Source organism: Diceros bicornis, chromosome 28 (assembly GCF_020826845.1).
Source record: "Diceros bicornis minor isolate mBicDic1 chromosome 28, mDicBic1.mat.cur, whole genome shotgun sequence".
NCBI classification, from domain to species: domain Eukaryota; kingdom Metazoa; phylum Chordata; class Mammalia; order Perissodactyla; family Rhinocerotidae; genus Diceros; species Diceros bicornis.
This window is the reverse complement of record NC_080767.1, coordinates 31,536,944-31,552,272: the sequence shown is the minus strand read 5'-3', so window position 1 is coordinate 31,552,272 and position 15,329 is coordinate 31,536,944. Positions and strand designations below refer to the sequence as shown.

Sequence of the window (15,329 nt, the reverse complement as noted above, 5' to 3'; positions counted from 1 at the left end):
ATCTATCTATGTATCTATCTATCATCTATCTATCTATACTTTCCTTATTTATTCATTCATTGGTGGACACTTAGGTTGTTTCCATATCTTGGCTATTGTAAGTAATGTTGCAATGAACATGGGGGTGAGTATATCTTTTCTAATTAGTACTTTTGTTTTCTTTGGATAAATACCCAGAAGTGAAATTACTGGATCATATGGTAGTTCTATTTTTAATTTTTTGAAGAACCTCCATACTGTTTTTTATAGCAGCTGGAACAATTTACATCCCCACCAGCAATGCACAGGCTTCCTTTTTCTCTCATCCTCACCAACACTTGTTATTTCTTGTCTTTTTGATAATAGCCATTCTAACAGGTGAGAGATGATATCTCATTGTGGTTTTGATTGTATTTCCCTGATGATTAGTGGTGTTGAGCACCTTTTCATGTACCTGTTGGCCATCTGTATGTCTTCCTTGTAAAATTGTCTATTCAGATCATCTGCCTATCTTTAAATCAATTCTTTGTTTTTTTGCTATTAAATTGTATGAGTTCTTTATATATTTTGGGTGTTATCAGATATCAGATATATCAGATACCCTTATCAGATACATGATTTGCAAATATTTTCTCTCATTCAGTAGGTTGCCTTCTCATTTTGTTGACAGTTTCTTTTGCTGTGCAGAAGCTTTTTAGTTTGATGTAGTCCCACTTGTTTATTTTTGCTTTTGTTGCCTTTACTTTGGATGCCAAATAAAAAAAAAAGTCATCACCAAGACCAATGTCAAGGAGCTTGCTGCCTATGCTTTCTTCTAGGACTTTTATGGCTTCAGGTCTTATATTCCAGCCTTAATCCATTTTGAATTCATTTTTGTGTATGGTGTAGGAAAGTGGTCCACTTTCATTCTTTTTTTTTCCTGGTACGCTTTTTTTTATTGCAGTAATATTGGTTTTATAACATTGTATAAATTACAGCTGTACATCATTATACTTCTATTTCTGCATAGAGTACGTCATGTTCACCACCCAAATACTAATTACAACCCATCACCATACACATGTTACTTTCATTCTCTTGCGTGTGGCTTTCCAGTTTTCTCATCACCATTTATCAAAGAGACTGTCCTTTCTCTCTTCTATATTCTTGACTCCTTGTCATAAATTAATTGACCATATATATGTGGGTTTATTTCTGGGCTCTCTATTCTGTTGCATTGATCTATGTCTGTGTTTATGCTAATACCATACTGTTTTGATTACTATAGCTTTGTAATATAATTTGAAATCACAGAGTGTGATGCCTCTGGCTTTGTTCTTTCCCAGGATTGCTTTGGCTATTCAGGGTCTTTTGTGATTCCATGCAAATTTTAGCATTCTTTGTTCTATTTGTGTGAAAAATGCCCCTGGAATTTTGATAGGGATTGTATTGAATCTGTAGATTGCTGTGGGTAGTATGGACATTTTAACAGTATTAATTCTTCCAATACAGGAGTGTGGAATAGCTTTCCATTTATTTATCTCTTCTTCAATTTCTTTCATTAACGTCTTTCAGTGTCCAGGTCTTTCACCTCCTTGGTTAAATTTATTCCTAGGTATTTTATTTTTATTTTTTTGGTGAGGAAGATTGGCCCTGAGCTAACTTCTGTTGCCGATCTTCCTCTTTTTGCTTGAGGAAGATGGTCCCTGAGCTAACATCTGTGCCGATCCTCCTCCGTTTTGTATACAGGATGCCGCCAAAGCATGGCTTGATGAGTGGTGTGTAGGTCCACATCTGGGATCCGAACCCGTGAACCCTGGGCCACTGAAGCGGAGAGTGCAAACTTAACCACTATGCCACCAGGCTGGCCCCAGTGTTTTATTCTTTTTGATACAATTGTAAATGGACTTGTTTTCTTAATTTCTCTTTCTAATAGTTCATTATTAGTGTATAGAAATGCAACAGATTTTTGTATATTGATCTTGTATCCTGCAACCTTACTGAATTTGTTTATTAGTTCTAACAGTTTTTTGGTGGAGTCTTTAGGGTTTTCTTTATCTTTTTTTTTTTTGTGAGGAAGATTAACCCTGAGCTAACATCTGTCACCAATCTTCCTCTTTTTGCTGAGGAAGACTGGCTCTGGGCTAACAGCCATGCCCATCTTCCTCCACCTTATATGGGATGCTGCCACAGCATGGCTTGACAAGTGGTGTGTCGGTGTGCACCTGGGATCCAAACCTGGGCTGCCCTAGCGGAGTGCGTGCACTTAACCACTATGCCACCGTGCCAGCCCAGGGTTTTCCATATATAATAGTAATTTATCTTTTCAAAGCATAATCTTGTAGATTTGTTGGTCTTCTCTATCATAGGTTTTATTCTATTTTGTTATGTTTTGCTCTCATCTGTCTTATTTTTCATTTGTCTTCCTTGGATTGGTTCTGCTGTTCTTTTATAGCTTCTTAAGATGGATTCTTAGCTTATGATTTTGCAGCCTTTTTGTTTTCTTTTCTAACATTTTCATTTTAGATATAAATTCCTGTAAATAATTTCCTATAAATGATGTTTTATATTGGTTCTGATTCAGATCAAATATTTTCTAATAGCCATTATGGTTTCTTCTTTTACTCCTAGAGTATTCCTAGCCGAGTTTCCCAATTTCTAAGTATGTGGGGATTTCTACTTATAAATTTGTTAGGATTTTTGGGTTAATTGCATGTGGCCTGTATGATTTCAACACTTTGACATTCGTTGAGATTTGCTTTATGGCTCAGTAAGTGAGCAAGTTTTGCAAATTTTCCTTGAGTTCCTGCAAGAGATGTATTCTCCACAAGTGTTGAATGCAATGTTCTATCTATGTCCATTAAGTTAATATTGTTAATTTTGCCTTTAAAAGTTCTATACCTTTACTGAATTTTCAAAATCCATTTGTTCTGTCAATTACCATGAGAAGTGTGTTAAAATATCCCACTAAGAGTGAATTTTTCCAGTTCTCCTTGTTCTATTAATTTTTCTTTATGTATATTTGTGGTTTTTCATTACTGAAAAATAGTAAAATTGTATATTTTCATGAAGGAAAGATTTCATTCTTATAACATGAAACTTTATATCAGTAATAATGCTTTTTGCCTTGAAATCTATTTGTTTGATAATAATAGAGCTATTCCAATATTTTTATGGTATATGAGTTTCCAATCCTTTTATTTTCAATCTTTCTTTATGTTTGTTGAGTAAGCATTTTATTGAAGAAATATTTATTGAAGCATGCAGAAAATGCACAAAACCACACATATATAGTGTAATGAATTTTCTCAAGGTTAACACAGTCATATCACCAGCACCCACAGTATGTGACAGAACATGAGCAGCACCCCAGAATCCTTCCTCAGACCCTGTTTCGAGACAGTCAGCACTTATATTTGTTAATAATTGTGTAACACATATTGGAGAGAAATCACTTACAGAAAGTGAGAGGGATGTGTTGAGAGAGAACCACTTTAACTATACGTTTTCATTCTAAAGCAATATATGGTTACATTAAAAGACAATGTCTTCCACACAAAGAAATGGAAAGATATTCCGTGCTCTTTGATTGGAAGAATTAACATAGTTAAGATGTCCATACTTCCTAAAGCAATCTATAGATTCAATGCAATCCCTATCAAAGTTCCAATAACATTTTTCATAGAAATAGAACAAAGAATCCTAAAATTTATGTGGAACAACAAAAGACCCCGAACAGCTAAAGGAATCCTGATAAAAAAGAACAAAGCTGGAGGTATCACACTCCCTGATTTCAAAATATACTACAAAGCTATAGTAACCAAACCGCATGGTACTGGCACAAAAACAGACACACAGATCAATGGAATAGAATCGAAAGCCCAGAAATAAACCCACACATCTATGGACAGCAAATCTTTGACAAAGGATCCAAGAACATACAATGGAGAAAAGAAAGTCTCTTCAACAAGTGGTGCTGGGAAAACTGGATAGCCACATGCAAAAAAATGAAAGTAGACCCTTACCTTACACCATACACAAAAATTAACTCCAAATGGATTAAAGACTTGAATGTAAGACCTGAAACAATGGAACTTCTAGAAGAAAACATAGGCAGTACACTCTTCGACATCGGTCTTAGCAACATATTTTCAAGCACTATGTCTGACCAGGCAAGAGAAACAATAGAAAAAATAAACAAATGGGACTACATCAAACTAAAAAGCTTCTGCACAGCAAAGGAAACCATCAACAAAACGAAAAGACAACCTAACAATTGGGAGAAGATATTTGCAAACCATACATCTGATAAGGGGTTAATCACCAAAATTTGTAAAGAACTCATGCATCTCAACAACAAAAAAACTACCAACCCAATTAAAAAATGGGCAAAAGACCTGAACAGACATTTCTCCAAAGAAGATATACAGATGGCCAACAGACACATGAAAAGATGTTCAAAATCACTAACTATCAGGGAAATGCAAATCAAAACTACAATGAGATATCACCTCACGCCCGTCAGAATGGCTATAATTAACAAGACAGGAAACATGTGTTGGAGAGAATGTGGAGAGAAGGGAACTCTTATAAACTGCTGGTGGGAGTGCAAACTGGTGCAGCCACTATGGAAAGCAGTATGGAGATTCCTCAAAAAATCAAGGATAAAACTACCATATGATCCAGCTATTCCACTGCTGGGTATTTATCCAAAGAACTTGAAAACACAAGTGCATAAAGATACATGCACCCCTGTGTTCATTGCAGCGTTATTCACAATAGCCAAGACTTGGAAGCAAGGTAAGTGCCCATCAAGGGACGAATGGATAAAGAAGATGTGCTATATATACACAATGGAATACTACTCAGCCATAAGAAACGATGAAATCCAGCCATTTGTGACAACATGGATGGACATTGAGGGTATTATGCAAAGTGAAATAAGTCAGAGGGAGAAGATCAAATACCGTATGATTTCCTTCATTAAGTAGTAGATAATAACAACAATAAACAAACACATAGAGACAGAGATTGGATTGGTGGTTACCAGAGGGGAAGGGGGGAGGGAGGAGGGTGAAAGGGATAATTCGGCACGTGTGTGGTGATGGGTTGTAATTAGTATTTGGGTGGTGAACATGATGTAATCTATGCAGAAATAGAAGTATAATGATGTATACCTGAAATTTATACAATGTTATAAACCAATGTTACTGCAATAAACAAAAAATTAAAAAAAAATGAAAGACAATGTCTTCCACAAGAAAATGAAAAAATATTGACTATTTGCATGAATTATGCATAGGGAAGTAATTTTAAGTTTTAACTCCAACAAAGGGGGTTACAAAGAAGATGTCTTGATTTGATAATAGACAAAATATAAACTTCCTTACAAAAAAATCACAGAGTTAAGAGATAAAGAATTAACTAGGAACATTACCCACACAAAGAAGATAAGGATATAATATCTTTAACATAAAAAGACCTATACAATTCAATTAAAAAATCCCAGTAGGTAATGGTCAGATGACATGAACAAGCAATCGATGAGAAAATTTTAAAAATTGGTTATAAAACTCAGGACAATAGTTCCTTTACCAGTAATCAAAGAAATTATAGCTAAAGTAAGGAGATACTATTTTGGCTATCATATTAGTTACAATTAAGGGGAAAATTCAACATCAACGTATGGAGAGCACGTAGTCAAAAGGGCACTCTCATTTGGGAATTTTGGCAGAGTGGATGAAGAACCCTACAAATGTTATACTTAGACATTCTACTTTTGAAAATATTGAAAGTAACAGACTAGGAATCTAAATTTCTTTTCAGAGACTTTCATCGCACCATTGTTTGTAATATTGAAAGGTTAGAAGTCCTCTAATCATCCAACAATGGTGAAAAGTTATATAAATCATGGATCTTACTTCTGATGTAATCTTGGAGAGCCAAATGTTCAGGAAGAGTTGTTAATATGGAGACAACTCATGTATAAGATTCAGCAAAAAAGTATATATAATTGTACCTCCAGTATTTTCTCAACAAAGTAAAAGACAAAAAGCAGTTAGGAAAAGACGGGAGGGAAATGATGTAAAATATTATCAAGGGTTGTCTTTATATGGAGGGATAGTGAATGTTTTTTTCTTCTTTTTACTGTTTTTTATGTTTTACGTGATTACTAAAATGAGCATGTATTGTTCTGTAAGAGAGATAAATGAAATAAACTGGAGTTTAAAAACTAAAGAATCAAGGACTTGTGGCAATAACTAATCACTCACTGTCAGTCTTAGATGTAATCTCAGCTGCGTGATTTTGGGCCAGTCCACTGATCTATCTGTGTCTAGTTTCCTCGCCTAGAATTATTCTCACTCACTTAGTTCCAGAAAATAGTCTGTCGTGTTGGTTTAGCTTTCTCCATGTGTGGGTTAATCCCAACGAGTGAGGTGCTTCCAAAGCTGGGCTTGGAAATGGTCCCTGAAACTCAAAGCACTTGACTCTTCCAGGTCTCAACACCATTTCTTGTACCTGGGTGGGACCTGTTAGTCACAGGCTGAGATGCTAACTGGGCTTCCTCTTAGAACCTGAGTTCTGTCTGATGTCATTCTTGTGGTAGCTCCCACTCTCTGGTTTCAATCTTCTTGGACACCTATACTCACTAAACACGTCGTCCTTGACAAAGACGACCTTAACGTTTCCCTCAGCTTGACTAAACTTTCTACAGGCTTCTTCCTGACTTTATGCTCTTGACAACTGTTTTCATAGAAAATTTACTTTAGAAAACCTGTAATCATGGAGCACAGATTGGTGGTTACCAGAGGGGAATGGGCTCGGGGAAGGGTGAAATGGGTAAAGGTGCACATATGTGTGGTGATGGATGGAAACTAAACTTTTGGTGGTAAACACAATACAATCTATACAGAAGCTGAAATATAATGATGTACATCTGAAATTTACATAATGTTATAAACCAATGTGACCTCAATAAAATAAAAAAATTAATAATAAACAGTTAAAAAACCCCTAAAACTTGTAATTATAAATTCTTTCTCTGCCTCTTTGAAACAAATCTTTTAAAAAGCTTCTTGCCAGTTTTACAACTCAGGAATGCCCCATCTCTATAGATGGGAGCCATCTATTTGAAATGAAATGAGCAAGGAAGGCGGCCCCCATCTCCCAGTCTTTGTGGCCAGGTAGAAGCCTAATTCTGGTGGATGATGCTTTGTTCCAAGTTGCAGAAGTACGTCCTGTCATAAAGATACAAGAAGTTTATCTCTTCTTTAGGTACAGCCAATTAGCAAATACAGATGCCTTGTGTTTTTCTGTTCACCCCAGCTCTTAAAAATCTCCTGTACTTTGCTTCAGTGGACTTGAGTTTAGACTGAGTTCTGCTCTCTCCCCCCACTGCAATGGTCTTGGATAAAGTCTTCCTTCCCTGTTTACCTTTGTCTGGAGCAATTTTTGCTTTGACACTCTTTAGGGATTGCTGGCCACTCCCTCTCTCCAGGCTGCAGCATTGTCTTTGGCCAGTTTGTCCTATCCAGTCCTGCCTAGTAAGGAATCCTTCATTTGTTAAACCTACTTGTGATGCTGAGCATCCATCCTGCCTTAAATTGGAGCATTTCAAATTTATAATAGAGAAGTCCAATGAGGAAGGCATCACGAATAGCCTGGTCTTCTACTGTGGGAAAGGACGTTTTATGGGGTGGGACATCTTCCCCAGCCAAGGAGTCTCCACAGAGCCCCTTTCATGTCCCTGTTCCTTAGACTGTAGATAAAGGGGTTCAGCATGGGGGTGACCATTGTGTATACCACAGATGCCACCATTCCAGTATCTGCTGAGTAGGAGAAAGAGGGCTGGAAATACACCAGAAAGAGTGTCCCATAGAAGAGAGTGACCACTGTCAGGTGAGAGCCACAGGTAGAGAAGACTTTGTGCTTCCCCCCCGCAGAGGGGACCCTGAGGATGGTGTGGATGATGTGGGCGTAAGAGACCAGGACACAGGTGAGAGGGACCACACCTGAGAGGGCTGCATTAGCAAACATCACGATCTGAATGAGATGGGTGTCCGAACAGGCAAGTTTGAGGAGTGGGAGGAGATCACAGAAGAAGTGTGGGATTGAATGGGAGGCACAGAAGGAGAATTGAGACATCAGGAGAGTGAGTGAGAAGGCCAGGAGGTGAGAGCAGAGCCAGGATGCAGCGACCAGCAGCAGGCAGCGTTGGGGATGCATGATCATGGTATAGTGTAGAGGAAGGCAGATGGCCACGTAGCGGTCATATGCCATCACAGCCAGCAGGAAGTCATCCAGCAGGGCCAACGCCACAAAGAAATACATTTGCACCAGGCACCCAGTGTGGGAGATGGTGTGGTGCTGTGTCTGGGTGTTCACCAGCACCTTGGGGACAATGGTGCAGGAGACGCAGGTATCAATGAAGGACAGGTTGGCCAGGAAGAAGTACATAGGGGTGTGGAGGTGAAGGTCAGAGCCAATGGCCAGGATGATGAGCAGGTTCCCCACCACGGTGACCAGGTACATGCCCAGAAAGAGCCCAAACAGAAGATGCTGCTGCTCCCAATGTTCAGAGAAGCCCAAGAGCAGGAAGTCAGAGAGGATGGTTTGGTTTCTAATCTCCTTCTAAGGTAGAGAAATTAGAGCAGGTTTATTCTTAAATAAGGATTGGCTCTAAATATTACAGAGTCCAAGGACTTTGGTCTGTTTTTCTTTATTCCTTGAAGAGATCCCTGAGATTCATTAGTAGCTGTAATGTCAAATGAGTACATATATACAAATATGAGGACTGCGGCCTACAATAATTAGGCATCATAATGGGGTTTAGTTTGGTTTCTAGATTCCTGCCCCATATCTGCCTGGATGACTGAACTGGTTTTCACCTGAAATGAATATCTCCAAGTTTTAATTCATTTTTACACTTTAGAACACTTGTTCAATCTTATTGCCTTATTATGGAGTCCTTTGACGTCAGGCATACACTAGGATTTAGTTGGCAATACAAGGTTCTGTGTGTGTGCGTGTTTATTGAGAAAAATGGAAGAATCAGTCTCTAGGTGTGCTAGGAGTCTCTGCCTCATTCTGTTTGAAGACTATTCCAATGAATTAATGTGAATATAAAAACTTTGTTAACTGAAAAGTACTTTGTCAATAAAAGGCATGTTGTTTTCATTATCATCATCAACTTCACCATGAGCAGCATCAGTTTTAAGATCACAGTCTTTGGAGTCTAGAGACTGGTTGGGAATCCTTTCTCTGCCCATTCTCTGGAGTGAGTTCTTAGGCAAGTTACTTAAGCTCCCCAAGTCTCTGTTTTCTATCTTGTACAATGTGTACTTACTTCATAAAGTCTTTGAAGTTGTTACAAAGGTAACAATAATGGAGCGCAGGCTATAATTAGTGGAGTGATTCTTCCTATCATTGTTAGTAGAAGTTGTTGGAATGTGAGCCTGGGACCCACGATGCAGTGTTTAGCATCTGACAACATGCTTTATAGCTCTACTTCTCACATGCGTTTTTTCACTTTTGTAAATGCCCCCTTTGAGTTTGCTTTCTTTGTGTTTAGATGCAGATAATAACACTACCTGATAGGTTTGTTGAGGAGACAAATGCTGGATCAATGGAAGTTTCTTCATGAACCATGATGTGCAATCAAAATGAGAAATTCCAATGTTCCTGTTTGATGATGTGGAGGGATAAATGCAACGGACAGTCAGAGGCAGCATGTGTTAATGTCACAGTTGTTTAGTGTGTGATTAAAAATATAATATCCCCTCTGGAATCTGATTGAATTTCCCCACTTTTTATTCTCTGTGTGACTTTGAGAAAGTCACTTTACCTTTCTGGTCTTCATTTTTCACGTCTGTTTAAATGAGTGATAATAAAGTTTACTGTATAGATGGTCATGGGGATTAAATTAGAAAATGATTATAAAATATTTAGACCAAGGCTGGCACATAGTAAGTAGTCAATAAATATCAGCCATTGTTGTTATTGTTGTTAATATATGAGGGTGCTTCATCCCGTGGTGTTCGTCCCAGTCACTGCCTGAGAGGAGATTGGACTTGTGAATTGTGAGGTGTGAGATGAAGAGCCATCATCATCATCACCATCACTATCCTTGGGTGGTTATGACTCTACTCAGAACTATCAATGACAGAGCATCTGCTTTGGCATCTGAAAACCAAGTGTAAACTTGGTCAAATAACTTAATCACACAAAGTCCAGATGTCATTAACTGTACACTGGGAATAAATAAATCTATTTTAAATAGTTATTCACTGACTCTAATTTAAAAAAAAAGGACATCAACAGGTTTGTTAAATTGTAAATGGTGGTAGTGGAGTATAGTGCCGGTAATGGCCTAGGGTGGCAGCTAAGAGTGATTCTGGGAAGCATGCCTGCCCAAGCGGATGTGGTCTTACAACTGATGCTGTGATGATGAGGTTGATGATGAAAATGAAATGACGTGCCCTTTATTAATAAAGTGCTCTTCTGTTTACAAAGTTCTCATATCCACAGGTTTTGTTATTGCACAGGTGCTATGTCCTGTCACTGATGGGGCTTGAGGAAGGGAATTCTGAGACTCTGTCTCCATAATGACCTCAGCCTGGACCATCAGGAACCTGATGAACACCTCAGTTAGGTATCCCTCATCGACAGCAGAGGAGCTGGGAAATGATTGGCAGAGAGAGAGAGAGAGAGAGAGAGAGAGGTAGAAAACAAAAGAGAAAAAGGAAAAGGGGAGAAGCTCTAATGGACTATGTGTGTGTGTATGTAAGTGTGTGTGCCTGTGTGCACGTACGCCTTTGGTATCCTGTGGTCTCCCTCCCCATCCCTATGCCTTAGCGCTTACCTGGAGATGCCTGCCAACCTCAGTCCCTGCCACTATCACCAAGGAGGTTGGGGTCCCTTCTCCTTTGCCTCCCCAGGAAGACATGATTGGAGCCACAGAGCCCTTCCTTCTCTGCTGCAGCAGCACAGACTGAAGACTCAGGAGGAACTGCTAACTATTCACTCTCTCCTGGGCCCCAATCCCAGACTTGCTAGTTAGAGAGAAGATGAGGCAATTTTTGACTATGGCCCCCTGAGTCCCAGCAGGGGACTGTAATGTCCCTTTCAAGAGACTAGGGCTAGGATCCATGGGGGCACTGCTCTGATATTTTTCCCTTAGGTGAAGTGCAGGCTGGATTTGTCATCTTGTTACCAAATTCACCTCACTCCGGGACTGCAACTCACATTCAGAGGAGCTCTGAGGAGGGGCCCACGAGTGGGCCTCGTACCCACAATCTGTCCCCTCCCTGGAAGGTTCTTTTCTGTTCACAGTGTCGCAGATTTCAAATGAAACCGAAGCTTAGAGTGCAACAGCACAAGCTTTTATTCAATGGCCAAAGAATGGAGAAGTGGGAACTATGTTCAGAAATCAACTTCTCAGCTCTTGGGGCAAGTAAGCAGCTGTTATACAGGGTCCAGGTAATGAAGGGGAGGAAAATTCATAGTTTTCAGAGAATTGGTGAGACTTTTCTGGGGATCAAGTGTGCCACCTCTTTCTTTTCTTATTTAGTCATATCCTGCCATTGCCATGGCAAATGTAAACTGTCAGGGCCCTGGTGGGTGTGTTATGTAGCATAGTAATGCACTACAATGAGCATGTAATGAGCTGCAGGGTCTATGTCAGGTCAAGTCGGACTGCCATGTTGCCTTCAACTGGTCTTAAGTGGTTTTGACTATATGTCTCAGGCATTTCCTCCTTCCTGTCACTGTGGTTTCCTGTAAGCTCAAGAGAACACATCAGGCTTGGTCTGAGCAGGGCTGCAGTTAATGACTTACGGGGTCGGTGGGCCGGGTAAGAATCTTCCACCTATGCCTGTCATGGAGTATACACTTTCTAATTAGAGCCCAGTTGTCGTGGATGAAATATTGTATGTTCTAGAAAAAAGTAAAGAGAAAAAAAAATAGACTGGAGGTCACAATTGTTGCCTTCAAATGTCATGTTGAAGAGGGAACATTTGTGTTCTCTATGGCCCCATGGAGCTGACATATGATCAATATGTAGAATCTATAGTATTCATCTTTTTGTGACTGGCTTATTTCACTTAGTATAGTGTCCTTAAGTTTCATCCATATTGCAGCATGTGACAGGATTTCCTTCCTTTTAAGGCTGAATAATGGTCCATTGTACGTATGTGCCCCATTTTGTTTACCCAGTCATCCGTGATGGACATTGGGTTTGTCCGTGTTTCTTGGTATACTAGTGTACTCTTTTCTGTTGGATATTTACTCATGAGTGGAATTGCTGGGTTCTAGGATGTTCATATCTTCAATTTTAGTTTGTAATGCCAAACTGACTCTGCATGGGTTGTACCCAATTACACTTCTGCCAGCAGTGTATGAAAGTTCCAGTTGCATCACATCCTCTGTGACCTTAGCTCTGTTCATCTTTTTCATTTTAGCAGCTCTGTGGAGGTGTGCAATGCTATCTCCTGATAGTTTGAATTTACGTTTCAGTGATTAATAAGTCTGGGCAGCTTTTATATGCTTTTTAAAAAATTAAGCATTTTTATTTTGAGATAATAGTAGATTTACATGCAGTCGTAAGACATATTACAGAGAGATACTGTATACTTTACTTTAATCCTGCTCCTTTTCCCCCCCCATGATAAGAGCACTTAACATGATGTACACCCACTTAACAAATTTTAAGTGTTAATTTTACACTGTTGTTAAGTATAGGCACCATGTTGCAGAGATCTCTAGAACGTATTCATCTTGCGTAACTGAAACTTTATACCTATTGAATAACAACTCCCTATTTCCTCTTGCCCCCAGCCCCTGGCAACCACCATTCTACTTTCTGTTTCTAAGGATTTGACTACTTTAGATTTCTCATATAAGTGGAATCACGTAGTATTTGTCCTTCTATGACTGGCTTGTTTCACTTAGCATAATGTTCTCCAGGTTCATTCATGTTGTCGCATATGGCAGGGCTTCTTTCCTTCTTAATACTGAATAATATTCCATTGTACATGTATACCACATTTTCTTTAACCATTCATCTGTCGATGGACATTTAGGTTGTTTCCATATCTTGGCTATTGTGAATAATGCTGCAATGAACATGGGAGTGCAGATATCTCTTAGAGATCCTGATTTCAATTATTTTGGATATGTATCCAGACGTATATTTTTTTTAGTTATTTTTTATTTTCTACTTTTGAAAGTGCCTACTTATTTTTTCTAGTTTTCTATTTGCTTATTCTTCTTGATTTAACTCTTCAAATATTCTGTATACAAGTCTCTTGTTGATTATATGATAAAATATTTTTTCCAGACTGTCCTTTTACTCGTTATTTTTCTTTTTTTTCGTGAGGAAGATCAGCCCTGAGCTAACATCCGTGCTAATCCTCCTCTTTTTGCTGAGGAAGACCGGCTCTGAGCTAACATCTATTGCCAATCCTCCTCCTTTTTTTTTTTTTTCCCCCGAAGCCCCAGTGGATAGTTGTATGTCATAGCTGCACATCCCTCTAGTTTCTGTATGTGGGCTGCTGCCTCAGCATGGGCGGAGAAGCGGTGTGTAGGTGAGCGCCCGGATCCCAACCCGGGCCGCCAGTAGCCCAGCGCTCGCACTTAACAGCTAAGCCACGGGGTCGGCCCCCTTTTATTCGTTTTTAAATCGCAGTTTTTGAGTAACGTCTTTCATTTTAATTTGATTGAATTCAGCAATATTTTCCTTTTTGATTAGTGATTATTTTGTTTCTAGTTTAAAAAAGGCTTTCTATCATTGGTCAGGAAGATCTTTGCCAGTATTCTCGCTTGAAAGCTTTCTAATTTTGCCTTTCAGGGCTTTTAATTCAACTGGAAGTGATTTTATGTCATTGCAAAGTAACAGCCCAGTTTCTTTTTCTTTTTTTTTTTTACATCAAGACACCCGATTTTCCTAGCATCCTTTACTGACAAGTCCATTCTTTCTCCATTGCCGTGGAGGGCCAATTCTGTCAATATTGTGCCATATATGTGTGGGTTCTTTTCTGGGCTTTCTCTTCTCCATTTCCCAATTCCACACTGTCTTATAAACTATGGCTTATAAGAATATAAATATATAAATGTACCTTTATATCTGACAGAAAAAAATCTTCCCATTTTGTTCTTCCTCAAAAATTTCTTGGATATTTCTTTTTTCATTTCCTTCTGTATTTTTATTTTATTTATTTATTTATTTTATTTTAAAATATTTATTTATTTATTTATTTTGTGTGTGTGTGTGTGTGTGTGTGTGTGTGTGAGAGGAAGATCAGCCCTGAGCTAACATTCATGCCAATCCTCCTCTTTTGGCTGAGGAAAACTGGCCCTGAGCTAACATCCGTGCCCATCTTCCTCCACTTTATATGGGATGCCACCACAGCATGGCCTGACAAACGGTGTGTCAGTGTGCACCCGGGATCCGGGCCGGGCTGCCAGCAGTGGAGCACGCGCACTTAACCCCTATGCCACAGGGCCAGCCCCTCCTTCTGTATTTTTAAATGTGCATGTCTCTTTCCAAACAAATATACACACAGACAGATACATACACAGACACACACATACACAGACACACACATACACAGACACACATATACTTGTTGAAGTTTTAAATGGAATCGAACAGTTTCAGACAATTCAAATAGATGGCTCTCATAGTTGTAGAGACTTCCACCTCATGACCATTATATATCAATTTATGAAGATCATTAATACATGTCAATAAAGTTTTTTTAACTAGTGATCTTGTACATATTTTGTTGGATTAATTTCTGGGTACTTGATATTTTTAAATGCTATTTTAGGCATGATCTTTATAAATATTTCATTTCTTTTTGTTCTTAGTGCATAGATGTACTTAATTAAGGATTCATTTTGTGTTTAGCAATTTTGCTAGAATTTTTAATAAATTATAATATTTTATTTGTAGATTTTTTGTTTGTTAAGGTGGGCTTGTATCGCTATGAGTTTCCCTCTCAGGACCGCTTTTGCTGCATCCCATATGGTTTGATATGGCATATTATCATTTTCGTTTGTTTCCAGATAGTTTTTGATTTCTCCTTTAATTTCATCAATGATCCATTGGTTGTTCAGTAGCATGTTGTTTAATCTCCACATTTTTGTCACTTTCCCAGTTTTTTTTTCATGGTTCATTTCCAGTTTCATAGCCTTATGGTCTGAAAAGATGCTTGTTATGATTTCAATCTTCTTAAATTTATTGAGGCTTGCTTTGTTTCCCAACATATGGTCTATCCTAGAGAATGTTCCATGAGCGCTTGAGAAGAATGTGTAGTCAGCTGTTTTTGGATGGAGTGCTCTGTATATGTCTACTAGGTCCATCTCTTCCA

General features: G+C 38.6%; 1 protein-coding gene across 1 annotated transcript; it reads right to left on the bottom strand.

The window, feature by feature from the left end:
- Positions 1-7,647: 7,647 nt before the first annotated feature.
- LOC131393612 (olfactory receptor 1G1-like) lies at positions 7,648-9,227 on the bottom strand. The gene is made up of 2 exons (XM_058524677.1): positions 9,108-9,227; positions 7,648-8,589 (listed from the first exon to the last, which is right to left on the bottom strand). Exons 1-2 carry the CDS (start codon positions 9,225-9,227, stop codon positions 7,648-7,650), a joined length of 1,062 nt encoding a protein of 353 aa, XP_058380660.1.
- Positions 9,228-15,329: the final 6,102 nt, after the last annotated feature.

Coding starts and splice junctions, on each gene's coding strand:
- LOC131393612 (XM_058524677.1), bottom strand. CDS start 9,227: ATGGGCAGAGAAAGGATTCCCAACCAGTCTCTAGACTCCAAAGACTGT. Junction 8,590..9,107: donor ACATGCCTTTTATTGACAAA/GTACTTTTCAGT, acceptor TCTCTACCTTAG/AAGGAGATTAGAAACCAAAC.